The sequence below is a fragment of the Atractosteus spatula genome, chromosome 12 (genome assembly GCF_055471065.1).
Source record: "Atractosteus spatula isolate fAtrSpa1 chromosome 12, fAtrSpa1.hap1, whole genome shotgun sequence".
In the NCBI taxonomy this organism is placed as follows: Eukaryota; Metazoa; Chordata; class Actinopteri; order Semionotiformes; family Lepisosteidae; genus Atractosteus; species Atractosteus spatula.
Genome location: NC_142717.1, coordinates 12,677,209 through 12,691,165, shown reverse-complemented (window position 1 = coordinate 12,691,165; position 13,957 = coordinate 12,677,209). Strand labels below are relative to the sequence as shown.

The following is a 13,957-nucleotide window of genomic DNA, read 5'->3' as shown; positions in this document are numbered from 1 at the left end:
ATGCAGCCTCATCCCAAGAGATTCGGCACTTTCTTTGTGTGAAAGACATGTTACTGCTGTCGATTGTAAAGCACCTCCTTACAAAGTGAAAGTGTCACTTCATTGATGTGTCTTATCTGATTTTCCCTGCCTGACATGGATATTTAATACATTTCCTGGAGCTATCACAGTGAATCCACAGTATAGCTAATAAGAAGAAAAGCATGAGCTAGTTGTGTTTTGATCATTTACAGTGGGTAAACTAAACATATTAGGAAGTGATATCTACAGATGTGTTTTTTATTTTAGCTTACATTTCATGCATTTTTGCGAGAAGCACACGCACAGAAAGGAAATATGGGCTGGACTAATAAACACACTTAAAGCTAATTAGAACAACTGATTATTCTAAAAAACCACCAAAGCAGCTGAACATTTCAATCCAATATATTCAACCCAGAATATACATTCAAAAATGTAAATATTTTGGAAACTTTGTAGATTTAACAATAAATATAATGAAAAATGAAGAACTCCAGCTTGGTTTTCATAGTGCTTGTAACCCCTGTGGTGCTAACTATAACATACAGCCGTAGGCTTGATGCTTAAGAGATATTCCTCTTTTTGTCTGACTTATTGTTTTACTAGTACCCTCTTTAACAGATCTTCTTAACGGCCACTTACAATTAAGCCCTATTTCAGTAAATAATAGCCTTCACAGAAGGAAAAATGGCAGCTGTAAATATTTGTCATCTGAGAAAGGATTGACACAGTTTTCAATGCCTAAATGCGTTTGAATGCTTTTGCAGTCAAGCAATGCAAGAAGCAGATAGCTGAGACATTAAAACTGTAGCAAGCACTCATCCCCTGAGTGAAGTTCAAGTCTCAGCATAAATAAACAAGCATTAGCTTCTGCATCTAAATTATACAAATAGCTCTTGCCAACTCAGGCTAAAACAAATTTGAATTGACATTCAATTTTTTTAACTGTAATAACATTAGTGTAGCTTGAGTCAGAAAGGAATGTAATGAATTGTAAGAACAGGTAATAGTAAAAAAAAAATGATATTACAATAGGATAAGAGAGTTAGAAAAGAACACTGCGATGGAGGCTTAAATAAAACAACTCAGTAGTACAGCAGCAAATGAACAATGAAGGATGAAGTAAAGCATCTTGGAGATAATTGGAAATGTCAAGGTGATGAAATGGAAATGGCTGATGTATTACAAGAATATATGACCCACGTATTTAAGAAGAAAGAAACCAACACCATGTCTTTGGCTGAGGAAAGACTAAGTTCTACAGTATATTATATAATACTAACAGAGAACAGGCTTAAATGTTACAAACACCAGAAAAACCAAGGACACATCTATAGGGCTTAACCATTTTCTAGCAACTGCACCTAATCAAACAAAAAGATGTTAAATATAAAGGTTGTTAGCAAACCTCTTCCTTGCTCAATACAGGGGTAATACTCTTTGACTGAAACATAAGCAATTGACAAACGTAGCATCTATCCTTGAAAATGATGACAATTGATCCAGGTAATTCCAGACCAACGCTGATCACCTCTATTACATCACAGGTTATGTAAACAGTCATTATAACTGAACTAGAGCATCATCTGTATGGTAACAGAATTCCAGGCAATAGCCAATATGAATTGTGAAAAAGTAGGTCTTGCTTAATTAACTGGGAAAACACCACCAGCAATAAATACAAGCTGAGCGTATGGCATAATGTATTTAGATTTTTAGAAGATTTAATGAAGCCCCTCAGAAAAGATCAATTCTTCAATTTTAGGTGGTAGGCATTGAAGGTAATACATGTGCTTAGATAAAGAACTGTTTAATGGACAGAAAACAGAGAATCAATAAGGGGTGAATAAATAAATGCACTCCCCCAAATTAGTTAAGTAAATGGGGTTAAGTTGAATACCACAGGTATTTGTATTAGATGCCCTTCTTTTGAAAAGTTGTTGAAATGATTTAGATTTAAACATACACACTACACTGATAGGATAAAATAGTTTAATCTTTGTATTATTTAACATGAAAGACAAGGGGACCTGATTCAAGGAGTCTCTTAAATACTGGTTTATTTCTGAAATCTTACTAACTTATATTATTACTAATATTACTTACAGTAATGATGGCAAGAGTACCCACACACCTGTGGCATTGCACCACTGACCATTTTACTGACCAGTTATTATAGTGAAGTATCTTGCTGGAAGTCACAACAGCACTGTCCAACCAGGGGTCTGAACTTATGACAAACTGGGCAACTAAATACTGTTCCGGGAGTCTGGAACGAGCTACCCAGCCTTGTTGTCAAAACTAATTCTCTTCAAGAAACAACTGGAAGAGATCCAAAAATCAATTAGCTGCAACAACTAAATTGGCTAGATGTAACCTTTATGTTCCTACCAGACAAGATTCCTTAATTGTGTCCTGATATTCAGTGGGCATTCCTTGTAAGCAACGAAGATATACAACAGAAAACATCAATCGGACTCATGTACAAAGTGTGGAAAAAAACAGTACAGTATGTGACAAGAATGCCATTTTGCGATCAAAAGAATGCAGGAAAGCTTAATGGCTTTTACTCTTTTTACACACATGCCTTATGGGGAAATGATACAAGGCTATTTACAAAACGCACCCATTGTGTATTTTACACAGTTTTAGCAAAGCTAACCACCCCCAGAAGTGCTCCTGACAAGCTTGTTTGGGAATGTGCTCCAACACGTGTTTCTCTCCTTCAAAGGAACTGTAATTTCAAAAGAGATAAAAGTCCGGGTGGTTTTCCGTCGCATATTTTGTCTCAGATCTCGAGTGTCACGGTAAAAAACAAACAAACAAAGCAGCCATCTCATCTAACTCAGACGTCCAGCTTGACAGTTGAACAGAGAACAGTTGACTCAGCAGCAGAGTTAAAGTGGGACCCTAGGGGACCTCTTGAGGAGGCATCTCATCACCAGCCAGCCACACTCCACATTATTCCGATTTGCTGACCCACAGTTCAGCACATTTTCTCCTTTAGGCTGTCATGTCATGAAAAGCCAGCTCTCAGCTAATGAAACCATCTCCAATTCATCTTCCTAACAGCTTCAACTTCTAACGTGTCTGCTGTTTAGTGCTTTGTCTTGGCAAGGGGATACCCAGTTTCATCATCGGGTCATCTAAAAAGATCCAATTGGGTCAACCCTCCTGTGGTCTAATCTATTAGTCAGGGGGACCCTCTGTATCGATGTATGCCCCTCAGCATGTAAACGAAATGTAAAAAAAACACAAGCACCTCCATTTTCTCTTTTGTCAACAATGATATAATAGAGAGCGATTAACAAGCAGAGGACACCACAAGTGTTGGGGTGAAGTGTGTTTAATTTGATTTTGGTTTAGTTTCAAGAGCTAAGCTATCCACCCACATAAACGATAGTGAGATCCAATGTTTCTCAATTGAATCAAGCCTTATGGCCTCTGATTACATAGTAATATATCAGGAGTCTAATTTCTGACTGTGAATTTTCCGGCTGCATGAGCCTGTGCATACTAAAAATCTCTTTCACAAGAAGCTTTCAAATTGCCTGACAATTTACCAATGCACATAAAGTGTCTTTTTTTTCAAGGCACAGTACATAATTCTAGTCAGACTACCATACCAAGTATTAAGTCAAGATGAAGTAACAGGCTATTGCATTTACTATCGGTTTCCCTGCCTTTATCAATTTCAAGTAAAAAACAAACAATGAGGCATGCACATGCTGGTACTATTTAGTTTATCGAGTACTGCTGGTTATCTACAGTATGTTACACTTCTGAATCATTTAAAATGCAATGAATAGGACCCAAGCAAGAAAACATATTTTATTATTCTTTCATGAGATGAGAAATGAGAAATAAGTAACACCCATTACATAATGCTTTTGGGCTTGGAGTATCCTGAAATAATTTAACTATTCACACTGCTCTGTGCCTTTATACTACTTTTTCTCTGAGTTGTTCAGAAAGTTCTTTAACCTTCATGGTTAAATCTTTGTTTAAAATTCACCACCTGACTGAAGGATCTTATAGAGCAAAGTATATTTTTTCCTAAATCTTGTAAACCACTATTACTGTGCACAGGCAGAAGGCACAAAAAATATTGTCTTGTTAAAGTACTGTATATTTGTACATTTATTTAGGATTTCCACAGTAAAATACTTGCATACGTATACAATATTGACATTTTTGTTTCCTATTTTTTTTGCTTTGAATGATGGAGTAGGATGTTTATATAATAAATATTTCTACTTTAAAGTGTCATAACTTCAAGCTTTAAAACAACAAAATGTGAATACTATGCAAGAGTCTGATTACAGTTGTGAGACTCTGTATACTTATTCTTCGGGGACCATTTTTACATTTGTACTTTTTTTTTTACTTTTAAAGATTAAAGATATAAAGTGACTATAGATTTTAACATAAGGCAATACCCTTTTTTACATCTTAATAATGCTTATTTTCCGCTACCAGTTATTATTGATTAGTACTGAAAGCTTCATGGCACAGGCATTACCTAACAATACACCAAACATTCCTAAACAGCAATCTGAGAAAGAAAGGGAAAATGGATTTGTTGAACTACACATCTTTTATGTAAAATCAACTACATTTAAGGACTAAATCATGGTAAACAGAGAGAAGGTGATTTACACGTATGTTTGGGTTCATAATAATAATAAGAGACAGTTTTCCACTAATTAAATCGCATTCGTCCAGGCGAAAGGAAGAAGAAACTCTGTCATGTTAAAGCAGTTGGGTTCTTATAGCGAGTGAGTGTGATTATGTCCGACAGTGTGATTAATGTACGGTGCTGCTCGTTTCCCAGACAATGTTCTCTCGAGAGCTGCTTGCATCGCCTGCATAGTAATGTGCTCTTCCAGCCCAAGCAGAAGTAGGCATGCCTCATAAGGGAGGTGGTGTGGAGAACCATGACACACAAATCAATTCAGGAACAGCAGACATTAGATGGCTTAAGCTGCTATAGAAAGACACGTCATTAAGTTAGTGATGCCTGAACATTATTCATTCCTGCCTACAAACACACATTGGATTCAGTGCTCTTTACTATATTGAAAGTTGATCATTTGTTATGATATGGGACTTGACTGCATGAATCCCCCGTGACACAACAGGCCTCAGGAAGAATAAGAAAGATGCACACAAAGTAGCAGGTCAAACCCAACGGACAGGAGAGGCTCTTGTCCTGAAGATAACAGTAAAATTCATTTGAATGCCATCTGAAGTGAGGCTGTCTAAAATTCTTAGACAACTATAGTAGAGAAGGTTAAAAACATTTGTTCACTGCAGCCATTGTAGAAATTTTATTCAGAAGGGCTGTGTTAGATAACAGCCATTTAACAGTCCTGCATATCTGTATGTATTCCACCTCAAAGCAATTGAAATTCTGGCTACATTTTGACCAAACACTTCAATTGGAAGCAGTGGTTCTGTTAAAGTGTGAATTTTAGTTTGTTTCATCCCTCAACAGCACAATTCAAAAGGACAGATAAAATTATCTGCATCTTTGCCCTGTCATTTAAAATACAAATATCTTCTTTTTTGCTCACCCTAGTGCTAAATTTTCATCCGCAATTTTATCTGCAAAAAATGGAATGACTCAGGCCTGTATATTAGAATGGAAGTTCACTAGCTGCAGGTGAGTATGCCATGTGTGTTGCACAGGCTATTTTTAGACAGAGGACACAATACGAAAGCAGTTCAGGGGTTCTGGGGGATCAGCAATATTCCATGAACTGAAATCCAACTTGGAAGGCTTATTACATCGAAATGCACTGAGAGCCTGAGTCATGCAAGGCCAACTGATTGATGTCTCAAAGCTTCCCAGTTCCATCTCCTGGCCATAAGCCACCCTCTTAAGAGCAAACTAGACATCAAGCTCACCGCTGATAAAGGATGCAGAGTCACATGAAAGCCATTTATTTCATGAACATAAGAATGTTCTGTGGTGCTATTCACAAGTGTGTGCATCACCCTACGTGTATCGCTATAAAAGAAAAAGAATTCGCTATGGAAAAAAAGTATTAAACCCATCAGACTTTAAATGGATGAGGTGTGACTTTATTCTTGCTGTAGATCCACTGCAAGATGTTCTTGAGCTGCACATCTAAATACGTTGTTAATATACAGAAAGTCTTCCTAACCTCTTTTTGACAAACACATCAAGGACAAAGAAGTAAACATTTAGCCTTCAGCAAGACCACTATATTTCCAAGACCTACCAGGTGTCTTCTTCTATTTTAAATGCCAAACCTCTAGTTCAAGAGTTCTCAAAAGAAGAAAAACTTCAGCCACGCCTCTCACCTTATTGAAGTCTTCTGAGGTGGCTCTCATTTCCTTCCAGGTCTTATTGAGAAGCTGAATACAGTTGCAGAAGAACTCTTCGAAGGAGCGGTCATGGGTGAAAAACATGGGATGGAAGTCATGACAGGTCTCACTTGCTGTGGGGAAAACAGAGCACAAGTCAGGACAAATCCTTTTCATGTAAACTTAATCTGCCTCATCAAGAGGATCCACACACAAAAAAAAGAGAGAACAGAGTACAGTGGACTCTTTCTATGGCTCCATTGATAAGAAAATCACTTTTGCCAACTTGCTTCAGCTGCTCGAACCTGAATTCCAGCCAAACGGCTCTGCTATTTCTGAGCAGTTCTCTGTCACCACTACTATCTATTTTCACTTGTGTCGTCTCTCAGCTGCTTTTGTTTGAGTATCCAGAAAATATGAGCTCTCCGAAGCTGTTTTACAAGGCGGTACCTTCTGACATATCAGGGTTTACCGTGTATCATTAAGATTTTCCAACTGAGAAAGACCTGAAGCCCATAAACTAACCCGGCAAATCCCAGAAAAACATGTTTACAGATCCCAGCCTTTAGGAGGCTTTAGGAGATTTGGGCAAGACTTTGAAACTCACAGAGATAAAAGCTAATTAGCAAACACACCAACAGTTGGTCTTGTATATTGGCTTATGCTGTCAGCAGTAACAGAGAATGTTCCAACCATTGTTCCATGACTACATTTTTTTTAATTCACATATGTCCATTAATTGTGTACCTTGCTAGGATTTTGAACATCAAACATATCTGAAGCACACAAAAACGTAAACATTTCATTATAAAACAATAAGTAACCTGTCAGCACATGGCAACTCTAAAAACAAGGAAAAGGTGTGTCTGTTTCTTTTTAACTCTCAAAGTTGTAAGTGGTGGCCAGAAGTGTACAGTACATTGTACTCTGCACATTTTGCAATATTTAGTACTTTTCTGGCCTTCATTTCATCACTACCCATATTGGCTAAAGGATGGTATCAAGGAGGCATCATGGGTAAAGTTCAACAGTTCTTTCATGCAATACAAGACCTTTCAATTTTTTTTCCAGCAGCATCTTTAGAGAACAAAGATTTCTAACCCACTGCAACTAGCTATCCAGTTCCTTGACTCCCACACAAACTGAACATAAACACTCCTACACATGAAAAGGGATTCAAACAAACCTCACAAGGCACTTCTCACTTCAGTTTAATTTTTCTGCTTCTTCCCCCATGAAGTTGCATAGCTTTGTTTTTCAAGAGCATCTGTATAGTTGATGTGGGACCAGAAGCTGCCACCTGCTCTTGTTTTCCCAGGACTGATTAGCTCATGCACATGTCGGATCCAGATCTCATCAAGGGGACACCTAACTGTGGCCCGCCTTGATTGATCAACGGAGATGCTTCCACAATACACAACCAAACTCTTATTCAACCCATTCGCCTCAGGGAGATTTAGATTTACTTTTCCAAGCTGTCTTCCATCTCACAGAGGGAAACATTTGAGAGGGTCAGAATAAGAATAAAAGAATGCTGCAATCAAAACGAGATTGTGGAATGATTTTAGGTTCTCATCAAGTGGCTTTTTGATGGTTCTCAGTGCATCAGCCTCAACCACATGGCTTAGCTGATTGTTCCAGACTTCCACCGCATAATTTCACTTCCTTGTATCTTAACGCTGTGGCCTTATGCTGCTTATTTTGATGCTGAGCACTCAGTAACCCATCAGGTTGACTACATCAGAACCTTTCAGGACGTTGAATAATGTCCTCTGTTCAAGACTAATGCGACTCCACTTCTTTAACCTATCAGAGTATGACTGTCTAGACATGGAATGTGATTGCTTTCCTTTGAACTTTTTGGATCATAGACATATCCTTTTTATAGTGGGTCCACTAGGATTGAAAACAGTATTTTTGTGATTAAGGCCTATTTACATTGTATTTTACAATCTTAACATTACTTAACTGTAGAACCTAAATTTAAATTCTACACTTTAAAAAAGGATGTTAATACAATGCTCTAATTAGACCTCATATTTCATACTATTAGTCACCAAATCATGTACTGGATCCAAATTAGTGAGTTGGTTTCCTAAGCCATGGTATTGTACATTTCACAAATGTACATTTGCACAAATTTCATATGGGAACATTTCTGAGGAGACGTATAAATTTTCCACACTCCCTTGCTGGTAAATCAAGGGACTTCATAGAGACCAGCACTGGTTGGCAAGACTGTGAAACCAAAAGGTAACTGAAAATCGGGAGCATAAAAAATAAAACAGGAGATCTAAAAATACAATTGTAAGTTGATACATTATCATGTTTTTAAAAAAAAGACCTAAATGACCTCTGAGAAGATTTAATTAATTGGTCCACTCATTTGCTGCTGTGACATGTTCGTTATTTATTCGTAAAAACAGTCAAAGGAAACTAGTTTCTCTGGAAAAGTCTACTTTGAAAATTTAAAAAAAAATCAATTCAAGGTTCCCCATCATTTAAAAATACCTATGCCAATCTAAGTGCCTACATATCCGTGCATGCGGTAAATACATTTATCATTGCCAGTTCATCTGGCACTCCTTAAACAAAAATAAATGACAAGCAAAGCAAGACGGCTCATGAATATTTAAAAAGGAATCACAACCCTGCTGCAGAGTTTGGTTATTAACATTGAGATGAACTGAAAGTATTTGAGAGAACAGTACAAATGTTTACATAAAGTAAATTTAGGATGTTGTAACACCTATTGTTTATAGGGGAATTTTGACTTTTGACTATAATTACATGGCACCATGCCCACCTTTAATAATTTTTTCAAGAAATTATTCTCTGGGCGTCTTAAGACGGTCTCGCACTACACGACTTTCGTAGTTTTTAGGATTTTCAGTTGTAGCCTTCATTTATAAAAGCATAAGAAAATCAGAGCGTGTTGTAGAGAGTTGCAGCGCGCGCGCCCGTTACCGTTAGTTGTGTAGTGGGACACCCCCCGCGACTCACTCATAGTGACAGCCCCTATGACTCTCTGCGACTCCCTACGACAGGTTTGATTTTCTCATAGCGAGTCGCAGGTCGTAGGGGTGGGCTCTTGTGTCTGCGACAGTCAACAGCCAATGAGCACTCAACCGGAAGTACAATGCATACAATGCCCACAAATAGTGAAGAACAATCAAACCATATTGTCCACGACCAGTCAAATATGGTCTACTGCAAGTTTTTCGGCGTATCCCCCTTTTTTATTGTCACAAAGGAGAGCACAGGCTACAGCAATGGTGGCAACTACCTGCTTGTTCTCCATGTTGTTTGCTTACTTTCGTGTGGTGCTTCTTTTCTTCCGGTGTGCTCCATGTTGATTGGTTGCCAAAATGAGGTGACCTCGCGGTACTTTCACGGTGCAATACGAGATTTGGAAAATGAAAAGTTTGATGAAAAGCGTGATGAAAAGTTGTGAGGGAATCGTGTAATTAGTCACCCCCTGCGATTCCTAGTCGTATAATTTGACACCCTCTAGCACAGGAAAAGCAGCAAGATACAGCAACTGCAGTTGTTAAAAATTTGACATGCTCTCTGACTAGAAGTCGTGTCGAGTCCTGTAGTGTGACGCCGGTATTATGTACTGTATTACTTTCTGTATTTTCTTCTGTGGGTGGGTGGGTTGAGTGCCGTTGATTTGGTGTCAACTCATGGCGACCCTATGGATAGTTCCCCCGTCACTATACATAGAGTTGTCATGGCAAGATACGGAAGTAGATTGCCAGGCCTTTCTTCCGCGCAGATAGTGCAAGTGTTGTTGCTGTTGTCACAGAAACATGATCCTCCACCACCAACACCACCCCTTACTGTTGGGTTGTTAGAGAACCTTGCGCCCGACATGGGACACGAACCCACTACCCTGAGATTATGAGTCTACCAACAGAGCTAGTCTGGGCACATTTTCTTCTGTACAACTAGATAAACATCATCAGAGTCAGACCTGGTATTTATAGTACACTAATTCTAACACTATAGTTTCAGTTATGCTGACATCTCTCAAACATTCGCCTGGACACTTTGCATGTTAATTGTAACTTCTTTTGTGCATAGTTTTCATTAACTGGAACAGCCATTTCTGTTCACCACCAATGAAATAATCTTAATCTCTTGCCATTATTCTTCAGTTCTGATTTCTGGGATGTGAAAAAAACATTTAAAATATTCTATGTCGACCAAATATAATTGACTTTGTTAAACCAGATAATGCTTTTGGAAATTTGACAGAAAATTAATCAGTTTTTTGCCCTGAAGAAGCTGAAATCCAAGTTGCTTGAACAGCCTGCTAGATAATACTAGTATCTTTAGTTTCATCCCTCTTCACTGAATATGAACTTTAAGAATACAGCAATTTTCAAAACCTTTGAAATATTTTAGACCATTAACTTTTTTTTGCAATTTGAAATATTTCTCTTTCTGTGGGTTTCTCGAAGCATTTTTTTCTTTAAATCCTCAATCCTTTCAAAGAAGTCAGTTATTTGAAAATCTTTTTCTGTTTTCAAGGACTACATGGTATACAGTATAAAAAAGCAAAATGTAATAAATAGGTTACTTCTACTAGATTAAAAGGATAATCACATAAATATACATTAACGAAACATTTTCAATTCAATAAGAAGTTTGTATGTCATAAATGTTTCCTCTATTTTTCATCTGATGGTCAAAGCATCTGATGGTCTTTTTTGAAATGTACTATTCAGCCACCTGTCCTTTCACGGCACAAATTTCACAGAATTTTGTCAAAAGAACTAGCCTACTATTCACTGACAAGAATCTTGTCAGTGGCGAGTCAGAAAAGGCTAAGCTTTAAATTTGGAAAGTAATTGCATTGGCGCTGCAGATATTGCAACACAGGATCTTAATGGATAATGCCTTGAAGGAAGAGAGCCTTTATTAAGACTGATACAGTTATCACAGCAGAACGATATCAGCACAGCCTAGCAGTATATTGCCCAAATAAGCTCAGATGCTCACTGCAATGTGTCCTCGGGTAAACTTTAGAAAGAATCTGACAGAAATGCCAGAGTGGAGCTGAAGACCAGTGTAATACTTGAGATATTCATTGCTAAAGTCGCAAAGACTTACTCCAGCTCTTGAAGAAATGGAAGTAATGACACTTGCTTTGCTGGAAAACATTCTGGTTGTTGAGTACTCAAGCCCTAGCTTTGGTGTTCACTCACGAGTCAAGCATGGTTAGAGTCTTGCTTAAAAATGCTGGATAGGCCTGGGTGCCTAAAATTATGGCTAGCATTGCTGCAAGAGGAGACATCAGGGACCCTGAAAGAGAGATGGTTGCTGGAAAGCATTTGGCAGGAGCTTCATTGGCAAGGACAGTTCAACCTGTAATGTTACATGAGCAGCAGTATCCAAGATAATACCAGCATGGAACTCTGAGAGTAAGACATACTGTAATTAGCAGAGAGCAACACTGGGCAGAACGGTGTAGTCCACAGTGATATCTGTTCATTCATTTGTAGTACAAGGAAAAACAGGCAAGCAGCTGCAAATTTTAACCTGGGGCAAGGGCAGCCATTTTAATCAGAAATGGTCTGCTGAGAACTCTGCCCAGCAGGTCACCATACTTGGTTTACAGTACACTTCACAAACTGCTCATTACACCTGGTAATGTACATGTGCAAGTCCAGTGGTGTGGACGAGTGCATTTGTGATGCATCCCTCCCTCAGAATTCCAGATTCTGGTACTGTAGACTACAGGCTGTACTCACTGCACAAAGTGGCCCAACACCCTGTTAAGTAACTTTTAATTGGAGCTTCCAGTTTTTTGTTCCCTACAGATCAAATATGTGTAGGTCGAAGATAAAGACACCATCAGGTTTTGGCAAGGAGTTGCTCTCTCCTTTTTGTCAATATCCTAAGCCCAAAGGAATAGAGTGCCATGCAAATCTCGTGCTGCATCATGTTCACTCATGAATCAGGACATCCTAGTTGTATCTTTTCTGTACTATTTACTAATCACAATTTTAAGTCATGCATGGCCAACAGTCAGAACACAGTAACAGAACAGAAAAAACAAAACAAAAATTGGGACCATCAATTTTTAAAAGCTGCCACATTTTAATAACTAGACACACCTGACACTTTCCTACAAAATGTACATACTGGAGGTCAAAGACATCCACCTCTTGCTTGCATTACAGACTTCCCTTTCTCCACTCTGTTAATTCAGTAATAAGAATTCTTGCCATTTCCCAGTTATCATGTAGCAGAGTGAAATCTGAATACACAAAGATAAATTGAATTGAAGAAATACTTATTGGAATACTCTACACTCTGGAGTGCCCGTGTCCTTCCTCCAAAATACTGAATTGTTACAAGCTGTATTTATACATTTTAATAATGTACAAAACACTGACAATCAGCATGTAGTTGTTTAGTAACTAATGAAAAGAACGGTACTATTACTACTACTACTACTCCTATTACTACTACTCCCCTCCACCACCAATGTGCAGCCCCCACTTGGATGATGCAACGGCAGCCATAGTGTGCCATTACACTCTCCACACACCAGCTATCAGTGGGTAGAAGAACAGAGTGATGAAGCCAGTTCATAAATGGGGATTATTAGGAGGCCATGATTGGTAAAGACCAATGGGAAATTTGCCCCGTAGCGCCCTGGGATTTTTAACGAACACAGGCCTCAGGTTTGCACATCTGAAGGACCTTTTTACAACACAGTGATCCGATCATTAGTGTGGAAAATCACAAGCAGATGTTAGCCCTACTGAACACTTCTGGAAAGTTCTTGAAAGACATGTCCCAACAAGTTTAAGACTGAAGGTGAGGAAAGTCCCCTCTTCTTTTTTAGGACTTCAAGCTCAGTTTGACTATACAGTATCAAATCAAAGTTAATTTATCAAATGCACAACAATACAGCGTGCAGCAGTAGTTGCTGGCAATGAAATGTCTTTATAGAAAGTCCTCCCGGGAGGATAGTAGAGTCCAGAACAGACGGGTCAAGCCAGTTCTTGATGTCCCGTTGGAAAGCAAGCCTTGCTCCCAGTTCATCCAGTTTATTGTCCAGTGACTGAACATTAGCAAGAAGTATACTTGGGAGCGGGGCACGATTGCTGCACTGCCTCAATCTTACCAGAACACCTGCCCATTTACCCCTCTTCCTACGACGTTGTCTTCTTCCCAGTACAGGTACAGGTGAGACACCACAGTCCGTATAGTCGGCAGTAATTATTGGTGTAGATTTAACTGTGCCAATATTCGATCTTATGTCTATAAGCGTTTGTCGGTCATATCTAATCACCGAGCAAGCAGTATGTGCAGTTAGCAGTATGAAAAACAACAAAAAATAAAGAAATAGACAAGGACGAATGGGAGCTCGCAGGACGGCAGCCTTTCCTGCCGGCGTCATCTTCAATACAGTATATCATATTAGACGTGTTCCCATGTTTATGGTTTTGCAGACAGTAAGAGTGCTTATTTTTGGCATACTCTACATAGCCCTCATTGGAAATCTGCAGAATTTAAACATTTCCAGTTAAAAACCTTACACAAGGACTGTTTCCTTAAATTGAGACAACCCATTGATTTCCTT

The 13,957-nt window shown here is 38.5% G+C and overlaps 1 protein-coding gene across 5 annotated transcripts in view; it reads right to left on the bottom strand.

The window, feature by feature from the left end:
- The window catches only part of elmo1 (engulfment and cell motility 1 (ced-12 homolog, C. elegans)), a 153,509-nt gene that overhangs the window by 48,703 nt on the left and 90,849 nt on the right, over window positions 1–13,957 (bottom strand). For all 5 annotated transcript variants that reach the window (XM_088928650.1, XM_088928654.1, XM_088928652.1 and 2 more), the window contains one exon: window positions 6,352–6,488. In XM_088928650.1, coding sequence (XP_088784776.1) covers window positions 6,352–6,488 — 137 coding nt within the window. The remainder of the gene's footprint in view (window positions 1–6,351; window positions 6,489–13,957) is intronic.